The sequence below is a fragment of the Rhinatrema bivittatum genome, chromosome 15 (genome assembly GCF_901001135.1).
Source record: "Rhinatrema bivittatum chromosome 15, aRhiBiv1.1, whole genome shotgun sequence".
Taxonomy (NCBI): Eukaryota; Metazoa; Chordata; class Amphibia; order Gymnophiona; family Rhinatrematidae; genus Rhinatrema; species Rhinatrema bivittatum.
In genome coordinates, this window is record NC_042629.1 from 80,124,704 (window position 1) to 80,138,950 (window position 14,247).

Consider the following 14,247-nt stretch of genomic DNA (forward strand, 5'->3'; position numbering starts at 1 on the left):
AATTGGCATCAGCCCCTATACCAGTCTGGAACCTGCACCTTTCTCTGTTGGAGCCCCTGCTAGAGCGTCTGGACGTCCTCCTCGATGTCTTTACGATGCAACCGGTGCCCTGGGGACCCTCGGTTCTCCAGCGGCCACCAATGCCCTATTCCGGAGCGATTTCCATTATCATGTCCTCCGAGAAGGAAGATATGCTGCAGCCACCGGCACCCTCGGGTCGTTTGGTCCCGCGCCCACGGTTCCCCGAGCCCGTGTCTGGGGCATTGGGAACCTCCCTACCATCGGTGCCTTTGCTGCCCTCAAGGCCACTGATGCTCCTGGTGCCCTCAGTGCTCAAGCGGCTTTGATGGGGCCCCCCTTCGTAGGCCCCCTATGGGACCTCAGCAAGGAGAAGGGCCCCTCTAACCCCTGGGGAGATATTTCAGACTCCTCTTCTGAGATCTCCGGTGACCTCCTCTCGGAGCCTTCGCCACCGGATGAGAGACACAGGTCTCTGCCAGAGGACCTCTCCTTTGCAGGATTTGTCCGGGCCATGACCGAAGCCAATCCCTTCCAACTCCTCACAGAGGAGGACACTCAGAATAAGATGCTGGAAGTTCTCCAGTTTGTTGATGCGCCTAAGGAGGTGGTGGCTGTCCTAGTCCATGAGATCTTCAAGGAAAGTCTCCTGAGGATTTGGGAACATCCGGTGTCAAGTCCTCCTGTCAAAAGGAAGGTGGACACCATCTCTTTGGTTCAATAGGCATTGGGATTTGAGAGGCACCACCTCCCTCACCAATCGGTGGTGGTGGAGTCCGCTCTTAAAAATGCCTAGTGCTCCCGCACCCATGCCTCTGCTCCTCTGGGCCGAGTTCACAGAGAGCTGGATGTCCTCGGTAGGAAGGTGTTTCAGGGTGTTTTGCCCACATCGCCTCCTACCAATTGTATATGACCCAATACAATCAGAACCTGTGGAAACAGGTCCAGGAACTGGCGGAGCGCCTCCCACAGCAGCAGGAGGCATTCTCTGCTGTGGTACAACAGGGTCTGGAGGCAGGAAAACATGAGGTGAGATCCACCTATGATGTTTTTGAAACAGCGGCTAGGGTGGCTGCAGTGGGCATCGGTGCCCGTAGGATGGCCTGGCTCCAAGCTTCAGACCTTCATCCGAGGTCCAGGAGAAACTAGCTGATCTACTCTGTACAGGAGACAATCTCTTCAGGGACAAGGTCAGGGATGCGGTAGCCCTACTGAAGGATCATCACAAGACCCTTCAACTGCTATCAGCGAGCGTTTCCGATCTGCTATCCTCCATCAGGAAGGCCTCTCGACAAAGCTTGAGAAAATCCTTCTATCAGCAAAGGAAGTATTACCCTCCCACCTCCCGGACTCAGACCCCCCCCCCCCTCGTGCTGGTTCCTGGGGTCATTCACACCAGCCACGCGCCCCCAGGCCCCAGCCAGCACCCCAGCAGACCTCCGCCATGGGGTTTTGACTGGAGGCGGAGGAGCTTGAGTCAGTTCGCCATACCCCTGGCAACATGCCCCCCTGTAGGAAGCCGGCTGCTTTGATTCGCTCAACGTTGGCCACACGTTCAGCGTCAGAATCATCTCCTTGGTGCACCTCTACCATCTGCTGCAGACAGAGAAATACTGAGGGACTGCAGGTCTGCACCTCTACCATCTGCTGCAGGCAGAGAAATACTGAGGGACTGCAGGTCTGCACCTCTACCATCTGCTGCAGACAGAGAAATACTGAGGGACTGCAGGTCTGCACCTCTACCATTTGCTGGAGACAGAAATACTGAGGGACTGCAGGTCTGCACCTCTACCATCTGCTGCAGACAGAGAAATACTGAGGGACTGCAGGTCTGCACCTCTACCATCTGCTGGAGACAGAAATACTGAGGGACTGCAGGTCTGCACCTCCACCATCTGCTGCAGACAGAGAAATACTGAGGGACTGCAGGTCTGCACCTCCACCCTCTGCTGCAGACAGAGAAATACTGAGGGACTGCAGGTCTGCACCTCTACCCTCTGCTGCAGACAGAGAAATACTGAGGGACTGCAGGTCTGCACCTCCACCATCTGCTGCAGACAGAGAAATACTGAGGGACTGCAGGTCTGCACCTCTACCCTCTGCTGCAGACAGAGAAATACTGAGGGACTGCAGGTCTGCACCTCCACCATCTGCTGCAGACAGAGAAATACTGAGGGACTGCAGGTGGCACTCTCGGTTATGTAGCAGGGCCTCAAAGTTTTGTTCTCTGCCTCCATAAACCCACTTGTCTAGACTGATCTGGGGTATGAACAGGAAACATTATTTCTAGATACTAGTACATTACAGAATGAATTGAATGAAACTCTCCTTGACCAGTGGCACTGCATGCAGGAGAAATGCTTGGGCTCGACTCTTGATACACCAGCGAGACTCTCCGCTGAGTTGAGAGGAGCATTCAACCAATGGTGCCCAAGGAGCAGGAATGAGCATAAAGCATACAGATATTCTTCCTGCAAGTCCAACATCATTCAATCTTCCAACAGCAAGGGGTGAAATGACTGATCCTTTGTTGGAACTTACTTGGGGAGAAGGCTGGTGGGACTGGAGAGGCAACATAGAAAATAAGAAAAAAAAAAAAAGTTAATATCAGACTGATAAATTATACACTCTTCTCTCTGGCAGACCTGAGACGAACTACAAACAAATACTCCATTACTCCAAAATTTAACCTGAATACAGATAATATACAATGAGAAGGAAGTGACACCAAGAAACTCAAGTTCTGTTTTGGGAATTTACTAGTTACAGTTTTTGAGGCGTCTGTCTCCCTTCCACCTCATTTCTTTCCATACATGTGTCTCTCTTCCTCTGTGTATTTTAATACCCTTTTTCTAGGACTACAGAGGAGGGCACAGGCCAACTGACCGCACCCCCACCCCTCTCCCACCTAGCTAAACCTTTCTGAGTGCGAAGGAGATGTAGGTTCAAGCCCCTGCAATCAGATGCACAGTGCAGCTTCCAGACTGAGCCCTGGCACTTGTTACTGTACCGATGGTAACCGCACCTCTCGGACGTTGGCATCGCAGAGGCGGATGACAGTGAGGAAGGTGGGCATGACCTGGGGTAGAAACTGCACACACTTGAGGCCAAGGGATTTGAAGATAAAGGTGATGGCCTGTACAACCATAGTGTGGTGATTGGACAGAGACTGATCTCGAAGGATTCGCATCAGTGTCACCACAGAGACGGCTGGATAAAATTCATCCAGGGGCAGGTTTCCCATGTTCACCAACATCTCACTGGTGCTGTAATCAGCTGCAAGTAGTTAGGAAAGTGTTAATACAAATGAACATATGCACACAAAAGGGATAACAACTCTCCAGAAGTCACAAGCATGCATACAACCTTAAAACACAGCACAGGCACACATAACAGAGAATGAAGCTCAAGAGCAAAGCTTGACGAAATGAGAGAAAATAATTGTTACTGAGATGATGGTGGATGCCTGGAACCACCTACCAGCAGAGGGGACAGCAACCCAAACAGTGGCAATTCAAGAAGCAATAGAGGAAGGAAGTGGGGGAAAACTGCAGAACAAGTAGACAGTGACATAGGCAGGGACAACCTGATAGACTGGGTGGTCAAAAAGTAATATAGTCAGCAATCACAATGCTTTTTTAAATGGAAATATGGCCCAAAAAGAAAGATGTCTAAGAAAGAGAAAAGGAGAAATCACAAGCCAAACAAACATACTAACCGACCATCTTCTATCAAACCCATTGGGAACAGGGTCTGGTCCTGTCTATATACAGGATTTAAACCCCTTCCCCTGCTCAGCTCTCCTCTCCCCTCCCACTCCAGAGAGTTTAATCCCCTCTTGTTGCTGACCTCTCCTCCTGCCCTTCAGTGAATGTATTCCCCTGCCACTCCTTTCCTACTGGCTGCTCCTCACCTTGCACCCAAGAAAGGAGGTTTAACCCTTTCCAGCTAAGCTGATTACCTGAGTCCTGGCTGGATTTGGATTCAGACAGACTGACTGCAGAGGCATCTCGGGACTGGTCAATCATTCCAATGTTGACTTTGTGTTTGTAAGGATCCAGAGCTCCCAGAAGCCCCAGGACACGTATGGCCTGATTAGGCAAAGAGAAGGATTGTCTCATATAGGGGTTTGCAGAAATGTATGCTCCACGCTTCATTTCCTCCTTCCCTCCCCACACCTGTGCTGTGGCCTTAATCCCTCCCAAGGCAGACTTACTCCACCTTCTTCCAAGACACTCCCCTACTACACACCAACATGAATTTTGCCCCATCCTCCCCTCCCCAGCTCCTTACTTCTCTGCGGATCCCTTGGTTCTGCTCAGTCTTGAGGAAATTTAGTAGCACCTCCAAAAGTGTTGGATATTTCCGATATGGCTCTACTACATAACCTGTGCTGGCCACCAGCTGCCCTAAAGTCCATAAGGCCACCTGAGGGAAGAAGCATCAGACGCCTTGTCAAAGAGCACAGGGAACTAGAATAAGTGAAGCAGAACGAGGTGGAGGAAGGATACTGACCTGCCGTTTAGCCAGGAGAGAGAAGTCTTGTAGCATATCCATAATTATTGGAAAGAGTTCATCCATCCATTTCCTCATCTCTAGCCCGCTCACCTGGAAGGACAGGTAAGAATCAGGGGACAAATAACTTGTGCCCAGCTGAGCCCTTTCAATGCTCTTCAAATTAAAAGAGATAATGTCCTGACCTGTGCCAGTTCCCCAATTGTTGCCAAGACACTGGTGATGACCCCAGGGTTTGGATCTGGATCTTTCAGCTTCACAATCAGTGCCTTTTGGTAGAAGAAAAATCAGCAAGTGAATGTGAAAAGGCTTGAGCAACATTCATATGATAATATCTATCTACTCTGATAATAAACCCCAGAATACCTCCCACTGAGACAGGAATTACAGCTATCTAAATTCCTGCTCTATTTAACTAACAGCATGATGCCAATAACCTGTGCATACCATCACCTCTACACATAGGACCCCAATAATGGAAAATAAGATTCTGATGTAGAATCCAAATCGGATCCCTGGGTAGCTTGGGAGACGGCTGTCATACAGAGTTAGACTTCTGGTGACCTCTGTCAGATTTGTAGTCTAGTGCAGAGATTCTTCTACCTACCATTTCTATAGCACTACACGACATCTGCAGTGCTGTGCAAACATACAAAAAAAGAGCTTCAACCCAGTCCTCGAGATACACTTTCAGGATATCCACAATGAACATGCATGAGACAGACTTGCATACAATGCAGACAGGGCATGCAAATCTATGGATATCCTGAAAACCCGACTGGCTAGGTGCGTACCAAGGACCAGGTTGAGAACAAGTGGTCTAGGGGTGGATTTTCAAAAAGCCACCAAGTAGCAAAAGATTTAAAAAAAACCTTTATCTTTAGCCAAATTTTCAGCTAAATAGCTAGAAACTTTGGCTAAAACTAGTCAATCAAAATTAGTTCAGCTAGATTTAGCAAATTTAGTCAGTTAGGTCCTTTAAAAAAATAGGGGTCTTTAAGATCATGAGAGGTCTTGAACGAGTAGATGTGAATCGGTTATTTACACTTTCAAATAACAGGACTAGGGGGCATTCCATGAAGTTAGCAAGTAGTACATTTAAGACTAATTGGAGAAAAATCTTTTTCACTCAATGCACAATTAAGCTCTGGAATTTGTTGCCAGGGAATGCGGTTAGTGAAGTTAGTGTAGCTGGGTTCAAAAAAGGTTTGGATAAGTTCTTGGAGGAGAAGTCCATTACCTGCTATTAATCAAGTTTACTTAGGGAATAGCCACTGCTATTAATTGCATCAGTAACATGGGATCTTCTTAGTGTTTGGGTAATTGCCAGGTTCTTGTGGCCTGGTTTGGCTTCTGTTGGAAACAGGATGCTAGGCTTGAGGGTATCTCTCCAACATCCTCTTCAGTAAACACCAAAGCAAAGAAATTGTTTAATCTTTCTGCAATGCCTTATCGTCTCTAAGTGCCCCTTTTACCCCTCGATCATCTAACGGTCCAACTGACTCCCTCACAGGCTTTCTGCTTCGGATATATTTAAAAAAGTTTTTACTGTGAGTTTTTGCCTCTACAGCCAACTTCTTTTCAAATTCTCTCTTAGCCTGTCTTATCAATGTCTTACATTTAACTTACCAACGTTTATGCATTATCCTGTTTTCTTCTGATGGATCCTTCTTCCAATTTTTGAATGAAGATCTTTTGGCTAAAATAGCTTCACCTCCCCTTTTAACCATGCCGGTAATCGTTTTGCCTTCTTTCCACCTTTTTTAATGTGTGGATACATCTGGACTGTGCTTCTAGGATGGTATTTTTTTGAAGCTACTCCCTTCAGTTTTTTTCTAACTATTTTTCTCATTTTATCAAAGTTTCCCTTTTGAAAGTTTAGCACGAGAGCCTTGGATTTGCTTACTGTGCCCCTTCCAGTCATTAATTCAAATTTTATCATATTATGATCACTATTGCCAAGTGGCCCCACCGCGGCCAAGGAGGGAATACATACAGCAATATGTCCGTCGGCCAAGGCAGAACTAACGCGTTGACGCCTTCGGCCCCTCTCTCTCTCCAATGGCTGTAAAACCTGGGCGCCTTTGTATTTTGCCATGTGGCCATGAGGTCCATATGTGGCGTCCCCCACTTTTTGCAAATGAGGTGAAAAGCCTCTGGCGCCAATTCCCACTCTACGGGATCCAGATGATGACGGCTGAGGAAGTCCACCTGAATGTTGTCGACTCCGGCAATGTGAGATGCCGCTATGTTGCTGAGGTTGTGCTCCGCCCAGGCTAGCAAGAGCTGCGCCTCCTCCGCCACTAGTGGACTTCTCGTCCCCCCCTGACGGTTGATGTAAGACACCATGGTGGCATTGTCCGACAACACTCGAACCGCCTTTCCCCGCATGATCGGCAGAAAGGACTGTAGTGCCAGGCGAACCGCCCTGGTCTCTAAGCGATTGATGGACCACTGAGTCTGGGCCAAGGGCCACTTGCCCTGCACCGACTTGCCCAGGCAGACCGCTCCCCAGCCGGAGAGACTGGCATCCGTGGTCACCACCGTCCAGTCGGGCACTAACAGGGACACTCCACAAGTCAAGTGGTCCGCTTCTAGCCACCAGTAAAGACTGGCCCTCGCCTGGGCCGTGAGCGGGAGTGGCAGATGAAACTCTTCGGACACTGGCTTCCATCGAGAAAGCAACGCTGATTGCAAAGGACGCAGATGAGCAAAGGCCCAGGGGACCAAAGCTAGTGTTGAAGCCATAGACCCCAAAACCGTCAGATAATCGGATACCAGAGGAAGCCGAAGAGACAACAAGCGGCGCACCTGACCCTGAAGCTTGAGGACCCTGTCCCTGGACAGAAAAACCTTGCCCCTCTTCGTGTCGAACAGGGCACCCAGATACTCCAGAGACTGGGTGGGTACCAGATGACTCTTGCTGAGGTTGACAACCCAACCCAGGGATTGCAAGAGAGCGAGGACTCTGTTGACTGCCTGCCGACACTGAACCTCAGACTTGGCCCGAATCAACCAATCGTCCAGGTAGGGGTGTACCAGGAACCCCTCTCTTCGAAGGTGGGCCGCAACCACCACCATCACCTTCGTGAATGTCCGGGGAGCCGTGGCCAGCCCGAAGGGAAGAGCCCTGAACTGATAATGCCTGCCCAGAATACAGAACCTGAGGAACCGGTGGTAAGACGGCTGGATGCCGATGTGAAGGTATGCTTCTGTGAGGTCCAAGGAAGCCAGGAATTCGCCGGGGCTGACCGAGGCAATCACCGACCGAATTGTCTCCATTTTGAAGTGTGGGATGCGAAGGCATCTGTTTACCCCCTTCAGATCTAGAATTGGCCTTGAGGTGCCGTCCTTCTTTGGCACGATGAAGTAAATGGAATAACGACCTTGGCCGCGCTGCCCGGGCGGCACGGGGGAAATCGCCCCCAAGGCTTGCAGGCGTTGAAGGGTCCCCCTTACCGCTGCGCATTTTATGGGGCACTTGCATAGCGACACCAGGAACTTGTCTGTCGGAGTCCGTGCAAAATCTAACGCATAACCGTGATTTATCACGCTGAGGACCCACTGATCTGACGTTATCTTGGCCCATTCCTCGGAAAACAACTGCAGCCGGGCTCCCACGTTTGGGACGAACGACTGGAGCTGAAGCGAGGGATGGACCGACCGCATCTCATTGGGAGGCCTTGGAGCCCGAGCCCCCCGGGGTTCCCCCCTGACGGCCGAACCGCTTCCCTCGAAAGGACTGAGGCCATGAGGACGATCGGGAGGAACCGGAACGATAGGAAGGGCCCGCAGACCTCTGGGGACATGACCTCCTGCTGCCACGGAAACGGAATCGGCTGGAGAAGGAGGATCGGGCCCTAGACCTATCCTCAGGCAATCTGAAAGCTCTATTCTCACCAAGAGACAACATCAAATCGTCTAACTCCTTGCCAAACAATAATTTCCCTTTAAAACGGCAGCGCCCCGAGGTGAGCCTTGGACGAACCATCCGCCGCCCAATTCCGGAGCCAGAGGAGCCGACGGGCCGACACTGCCGAGACCATGGATCTGGCGGAAGTACGAAGGAGGTCGTGTAGAGCATCTGCACTATATGCTATTGCCGCCTCCAGCCGATCTGCCTGCTTGGCCTCCGCCTCCGAGAGGTCTGCATTAGCCTGAAGGACCTGAGCCCATCGCAGGCTGGCCCGCATGGCGAAGTTACTACAGATGGCTGCCCGTACCCCCAACGCTGAAACTTCAAAGATCTTCTTCAGCTGTACTTCCAGCTTCCCGTCCTGTATATCTTTGAGAGCCGTGGCTCCTGTAACAGGAATCGTCGACCTCTTCGACACGGCGGACACTGCCACATCCACCTTCGGTAGTCGGAGAAGTTCCAGCGCATCCTCTGGTAACGGGTAGAGCCTATCCATAGCCTTGCTCACCTTCAGGCCCAACTCCGGAGTGTCCCACTCACGGAACAAGATGTCCGAAGCCGTGAACAGAAACAGGAAAGCTACCATCAGTCCCGTGAGGCCCAGCAGTACCGGATCCATGTTTGCTGCCTGCCGGGCACCACTGGCAGCGCCTCCACCCCCAGTTCCTGGAGAATAGCCGGGATAAGCGGGGCCAGCTCCTCTCTGCGGAACAACTGGACCACCTTTGGATCATCTCCTTCGACGGCCGGCGTTCCTTTCCCCGCTCCCGGCTGAGAAGGACCCTCGTCCGTCGCGTCATCGGCCCCCCCCCCCGGGGGCTCCGCAGCCGGGTCATCCTCCTCCAGGGAAGCGGAGTCGGAATCCGTGTCCTGCGGAATCCCCCGCACAGGGCGCTTCCGCCTCGTTGCGCTGCCCTCCAGGCCCGCCGTGGATCTCCTCTTCCGGGATCCAGCCGACCTGCATGATCCCTTCGCCTTTCCTGGCTTTCTTTTGCGCCTTTTATATTTTAAAATCTTGTGCAATAGAAGCGCAAAATCAGACGAGCAGGAGGACCCGGAGCCCGCGGATTCCCCTTCGGACCCGGAACCTGCTGGGGACCCAGCCCCCCCGGAGGCGCCCCCCGAGGGTCGCCGCTGCGGAGAGAGTGCGGGAGGCAAGCCGCCATCTCCGGCTGCCTCCCTCGTGGCTTCTCTGCCTGTAGCCAAGATGGCCGCCACTCCCGCGCTAAGCGGGAACGGGTCCCCTGGGCCGTCGGCAGCAGTGGAGTCGCGCGGCGGCGAACGCAACGCCCGGGATCGGCCCTCCCGACTGACCCCAGACGGACCCTCGCCCCCAGCGACACAAACAGAACAGACGCCGTTGCGGGAGAGGCGCGAGCGCGGCAGACGGAGCCCCTCGGCATGCGGCCGCGACCAGGAACAGACCAACTCAAGTTAATTTAATCTAAATTAATTAAAGCTCAAGGCGCGCGACGAGAACGGCGCCCCCCCCCCCCCCCTGAAGCAACGGAGAGCCGGCGCGAAGAAAAAGCTGCGGCGCAAAACAAAACACAGACAACTTTTTTTTTTTTTTTGAAACTGCCGCTGTCCCCGGTCCTGAGGCTCCTGTTCCAGCGGGGGTGAGTGAACCGGGCTCCCCGGTGTCACCCCCGATGCTGCTACTACGCTAGGCGGGTCCTCGACCCTAGCAGCGGCCTCAACCAGGGGGGGATGGTCCCCTCAAGACCTTCCAAACCCCCCTGGAAGGCAGGACCAGTGGGGATCTATCCTCTCAATAGAGGAAAAACTCTCTAACCTTCTTTTTTTTTTTTTTAAAACACAAATCAAAACAACCTGGACAACCAAGAACCCAGGGAACCAGGGGCTGTGACCAAACCTGCACCATCTACTGGAGACAGAGTAAGACTGAGGGGCTGTGACTGGCACAGGGGCTTATATATGGCTATACCCGACAGGTCTTGCTCTGTCTCCATCTACTGGTGCGGAGTCACAACCCAGGTGTCCTGGACTGATCCTGGTACGTACAGGGAACAGATCATTTTTTTCACTCTTGCTAGAATCTCAAAGATAAACCTACTTTAAGAATGGGCTCCATGTAAGGGCGAATGAGGCGAGGGGCATTGGAGACCAAGTGACCCAGCATCCTGGCACTCTGTTCTTTATTCCGACCAACCCCACTATGTTCCAGCTCAGTCAAAATCTGCAAGAGAGAAACACAGTGCTTCAGGTCTCGGCTTCTTTTCCTGCAGTTGGCTGCCACAGACCCTGCATCACCCTACCTGGATTAGCATCTTGCGCAGGAATGGCATGACAAAGGCAGGGTTCATGCTGCTGAGCCTACCAATGGTGCATATTGCAAGCTCTCGGATCTCAAACACCTCATCATTCAGTGCCACGAACAAGGCCTGCAAGTTCTCCGCCTGGGCCAGATGAGTGTCAAAGCGTTCATCCAGAGAGGCCAGAACACAATAGCGGATATCAGGATCTGCAAAAATAATTTATGCTCTCAGTATATTCAAGGCCATCGCTATAGAAACTGTAGTCACATCATATACTACATAATCCTCTAGTCCATATATCCCTGAGCTCATATTGCTGCTAGACACCTAGGGCTCACAACTAGCTAGCATTTGGCTGGTTTTACTACGAGCCAAGAGAAACAGATAAGTATGAGAGAAAAAAAAATGTGAAGCTTGCTGGGCAGACTGGATGGGCCGTTTGGTCTTCTTCTGCCATCATTGCTATGGTTTTCCCATAGGAAGGTTGACAGCTGGCAGGACCATAAAACTAAGAACATAAGAATTGCCATATTAGGTCAGACCGAAGGTCCATCAAGCCCAGAATCCTGTTTCCAACAGTGGACAATCCAAGTCACAAGTATCTGGCAAGTACCCCAACATTAAATAAATCTCAGGCTACTATTGCTTAATAATTAATAGCAGTTTATGCATTTTTCCTTTAGGAACTTATCCAAAACTTTTTTAAACCCAGCTACACTAACTGTTGTAACCACATCCTCTGGCAATGAAGTCCAGAGCTTAGCTATGCACTGACTAAAAAAAATGTTCTTAAATTTGTTTTAAATGAGCTACTTGCTAACTTCATAGAGTGTGCCCTAGTCCTCCTATTATCTGAGAGAGTAAATAAAGGAACATAAGAAATTGCCATACTGGGTCAGACCAAGGGTCCATCAAGCCCAGCATCCTGTTTCCAACAGTGGCCAATCCAAGTCACAAGTACCTGGTAAGTACCCAAAAAGGGAAAATTGGTTCTTACCAGCTAATTTACATTCCTGTGATCAGTCCAGGCTCCTGGGTTTTGCCTCCCCTCCACAGATGGAGACAGAGAAGTTTTTGACTGACACTGCCCTATACCTCGAGGTGCTACCTACACCTCGAGGTATAGGGCAGTGTCCTATACCTCGAGGTACAATCCATCAGTATTACTCTGTATCCAAGTGTAAAGAATAAACCTTAATAAAAAGTATTAACAATTCCACCCCTTAATGAGCAGAGGGAAGAGAAACCTGTAACACATACAACAAATCCTGCTCATACTCGCACCCTAAAAAAGGAGCAGAAACCTGTGTGAACATTTCAAATAAATCTGCAGAGCAATCAATAATCACCGACCAAGCGGACTCTCCATTTCCCCAACTCTGAAATGGGCGGGGCTCTGGACTGATCCGTGGTTCTACAGGAATGAAAATTAGCAGGTAAGAACCATCTTTCCTTTTCCTGTAAGTACCCGGATCAGTCCAGACTCCTGGGATGTACCAAAGCTTCCCTAAGTGGGATGGGACTCCGAGATTCCCACTCGGAACACACATAAGAACACGTCATGCTGAGTCAGACCAAGGGTCCATCAAGTCCAGCATCCTGTTTCCAACAGAGGCCAATCCAGGCCACAAGAACCTGGCAATTACCCAAACACTAAGAAGATCCCATGTTACTGATGCAATAGCAGTGGCTATTCCCTAAGTAAACTTGATTAATAGCCATAAATGGACTTCTCCTCCAAGAACTTATCCAAACCTTTTTTGAACCCAGCTACACTAACAGCACTAACCACATCCTCTGGCAACAAATTCCAGAGCTTTATTGTGCGTTGAGTGAAAAAGAATTTTCTCCGATTAGTCTTAAATGTGCTACTTGCTAACTTCATGGAGTGCCCCCTAGTCCTTCTATTATTCGAAAGTGTAAATAACCGATTCACATCTACTCGTTCAAGACCTCTCATGATCTTAAAGACCTCTATCATATCCCCCCTCAGCCGTCTCTTCTCCAAGCTGAACAGCCCTAACCTCTTCAGCCTTTCCTCATAGGGGAGCTGTTCCATCCCCTTTATCATTTTGGTTGCTCTTCTCTGTACCTTCTCCATCGCAACTATATCTTTTTTGAGATGCGGCGACCAGAATTGTACACAGTATTCAAGGTGCGGTCTCACCATGGAGCGATACAGAGGCATTATGACATTTTCTGTTTTATTAACCATTCCCTTCCTAATAATTCCTAACATTCTGTTTGCTTTTTTGACTGCTGCAGCACACTGAGCCGACGATTTTAAAGTATTATCCACTATGACGCCTAGATCTTTTTCCTGGGTGGTAGCTCCTAATATGGAACCTAACATTGTGTAACTATAGCATGGGTTATTTTTCCCTATATGCAACACCTTGCACTTGTCCACATTAAATTTCATCTGCCATTTGGATGCCCAATCTTCCAGTCTTGCAAGGTCCTCCTGTAATGTATCACAATCCACTTGTGATTTAACTACTCTGAATAATTTTGTATCATCCGCAAATTTGATAACCTCACTCATCGTATTCCTTTCCAGATGATTTATAAATATATTGAAAAGCACCGGTCCAAGTACAGATCCCTGAGGCACTCCACTGTTTACCCTTTTCCACTGAGAAAATTGACCATTTAATCCTACTCTCTGTTTCCTATCTTTTAACCAGTTTGTAATCCACGAAAGGACATCGCCTCCTATCCCATGACTTTTTAGTTTTCTTAGAAGCCTCTCATGAGGGACTTTGTCAAACGCCTTCTGAAAATCCAAATATACTACATCTACCGGTTCACCTTTATCCACATGTTTATTAACCCCTTCAAAATAATGAAGCAGATTTGTTAGGCAAGACTTCCCTTGGTTAAATCCATGTTGACTGTGTTCCATTAAACCATGTCTTTCTATATGCTCTACGATTTTGATCTTGAGAATAGTTTCCACTATTTTTCCCGGCACTGAAGTCAGGCTCACTGGTCTATAGTTACTCGGATCGCCCCTGGAGCCTTGTTTAAATATTGGGGTTACATTGGCAACCATCCAGTCTTCAGGTACAATGGATGATTTTAATGATAGGTTACAAATTTTAACTAATAGATCAGAAATTTCATTTTTGAGTTCCTTCAGAACCCTAGGATGCATACCATCCGGTCCAGGTGATTTGCTACTCTTTAGTTTGTCAATCTGGCCTACTACATCTTCCAGGTTCACAGTGATTTTGTTCAGTTCGTCTGACTCATCACCCCTAAAAACCATCTCTGGAACTGGTATCTCCCCAACATCCTCATTAGTAAACACGGAAGCAAAGAATTCATTTACTCTTTCTGCATTGGCCTTATCTTCCCTAAGAGCCCCTTTAACCCCTCGGTCATCTAATGGTCCAACAGACTCCCTCACAGGTTTCTTGCTTTGGATATATTTTCAAAAGTTTTTATTATGAGTTTTTGACTCTATAGCCAACTTCATTTCAAATTCTCTCTTTGCCTGTCTTATCAATGTTTTAC

General features: G+C 49.5%; 1 protein-coding gene across 8 annotated transcripts in view; it reads right to left on the reverse strand.

Moving 5' to 3' along the window:
* The window catches only part of MTOR (mechanistic target of rapamycin kinase), a 284,248-nt gene that overhangs the window by 220,933 nt on the left and 49,068 nt on the right, over window positions 1-14,247 (reverse strand). For all 8 annotated transcript variants that reach the window (XM_029578927.1, XM_029578922.1, XM_029578924.1 and 5 more), the window contains 8 exons: window positions 10,729-10,934; window positions 10,527-10,649; window positions 4,719-4,802; window positions 4,534-4,626; window positions 4,312-4,446; window positions 3,980-4,109; window positions 3,044-3,294; window positions 2,560-2,580 (listed from right to left, as the gene is read on the reverse strand). In XM_029578927.1, coding sequence (XP_029434787.1) covers window positions 2,560-2,580; window positions 3,044-3,294; window positions 3,980-4,109; window positions 4,312-4,446; window positions 4,534-4,626; window positions 4,719-4,802; window positions 10,527-10,649; window positions 10,729-10,934 — 1,043 coding nt within the window. The remainder of the gene's footprint in view (window positions 1-2,559; window positions 2,581-3,043; window positions 3,295-3,979; window positions 4,110-4,311; window positions 4,447-4,533; window positions 4,627-4,718; window positions 4,803-10,526; window positions 10,650-10,728; window positions 10,935-14,247) is intronic.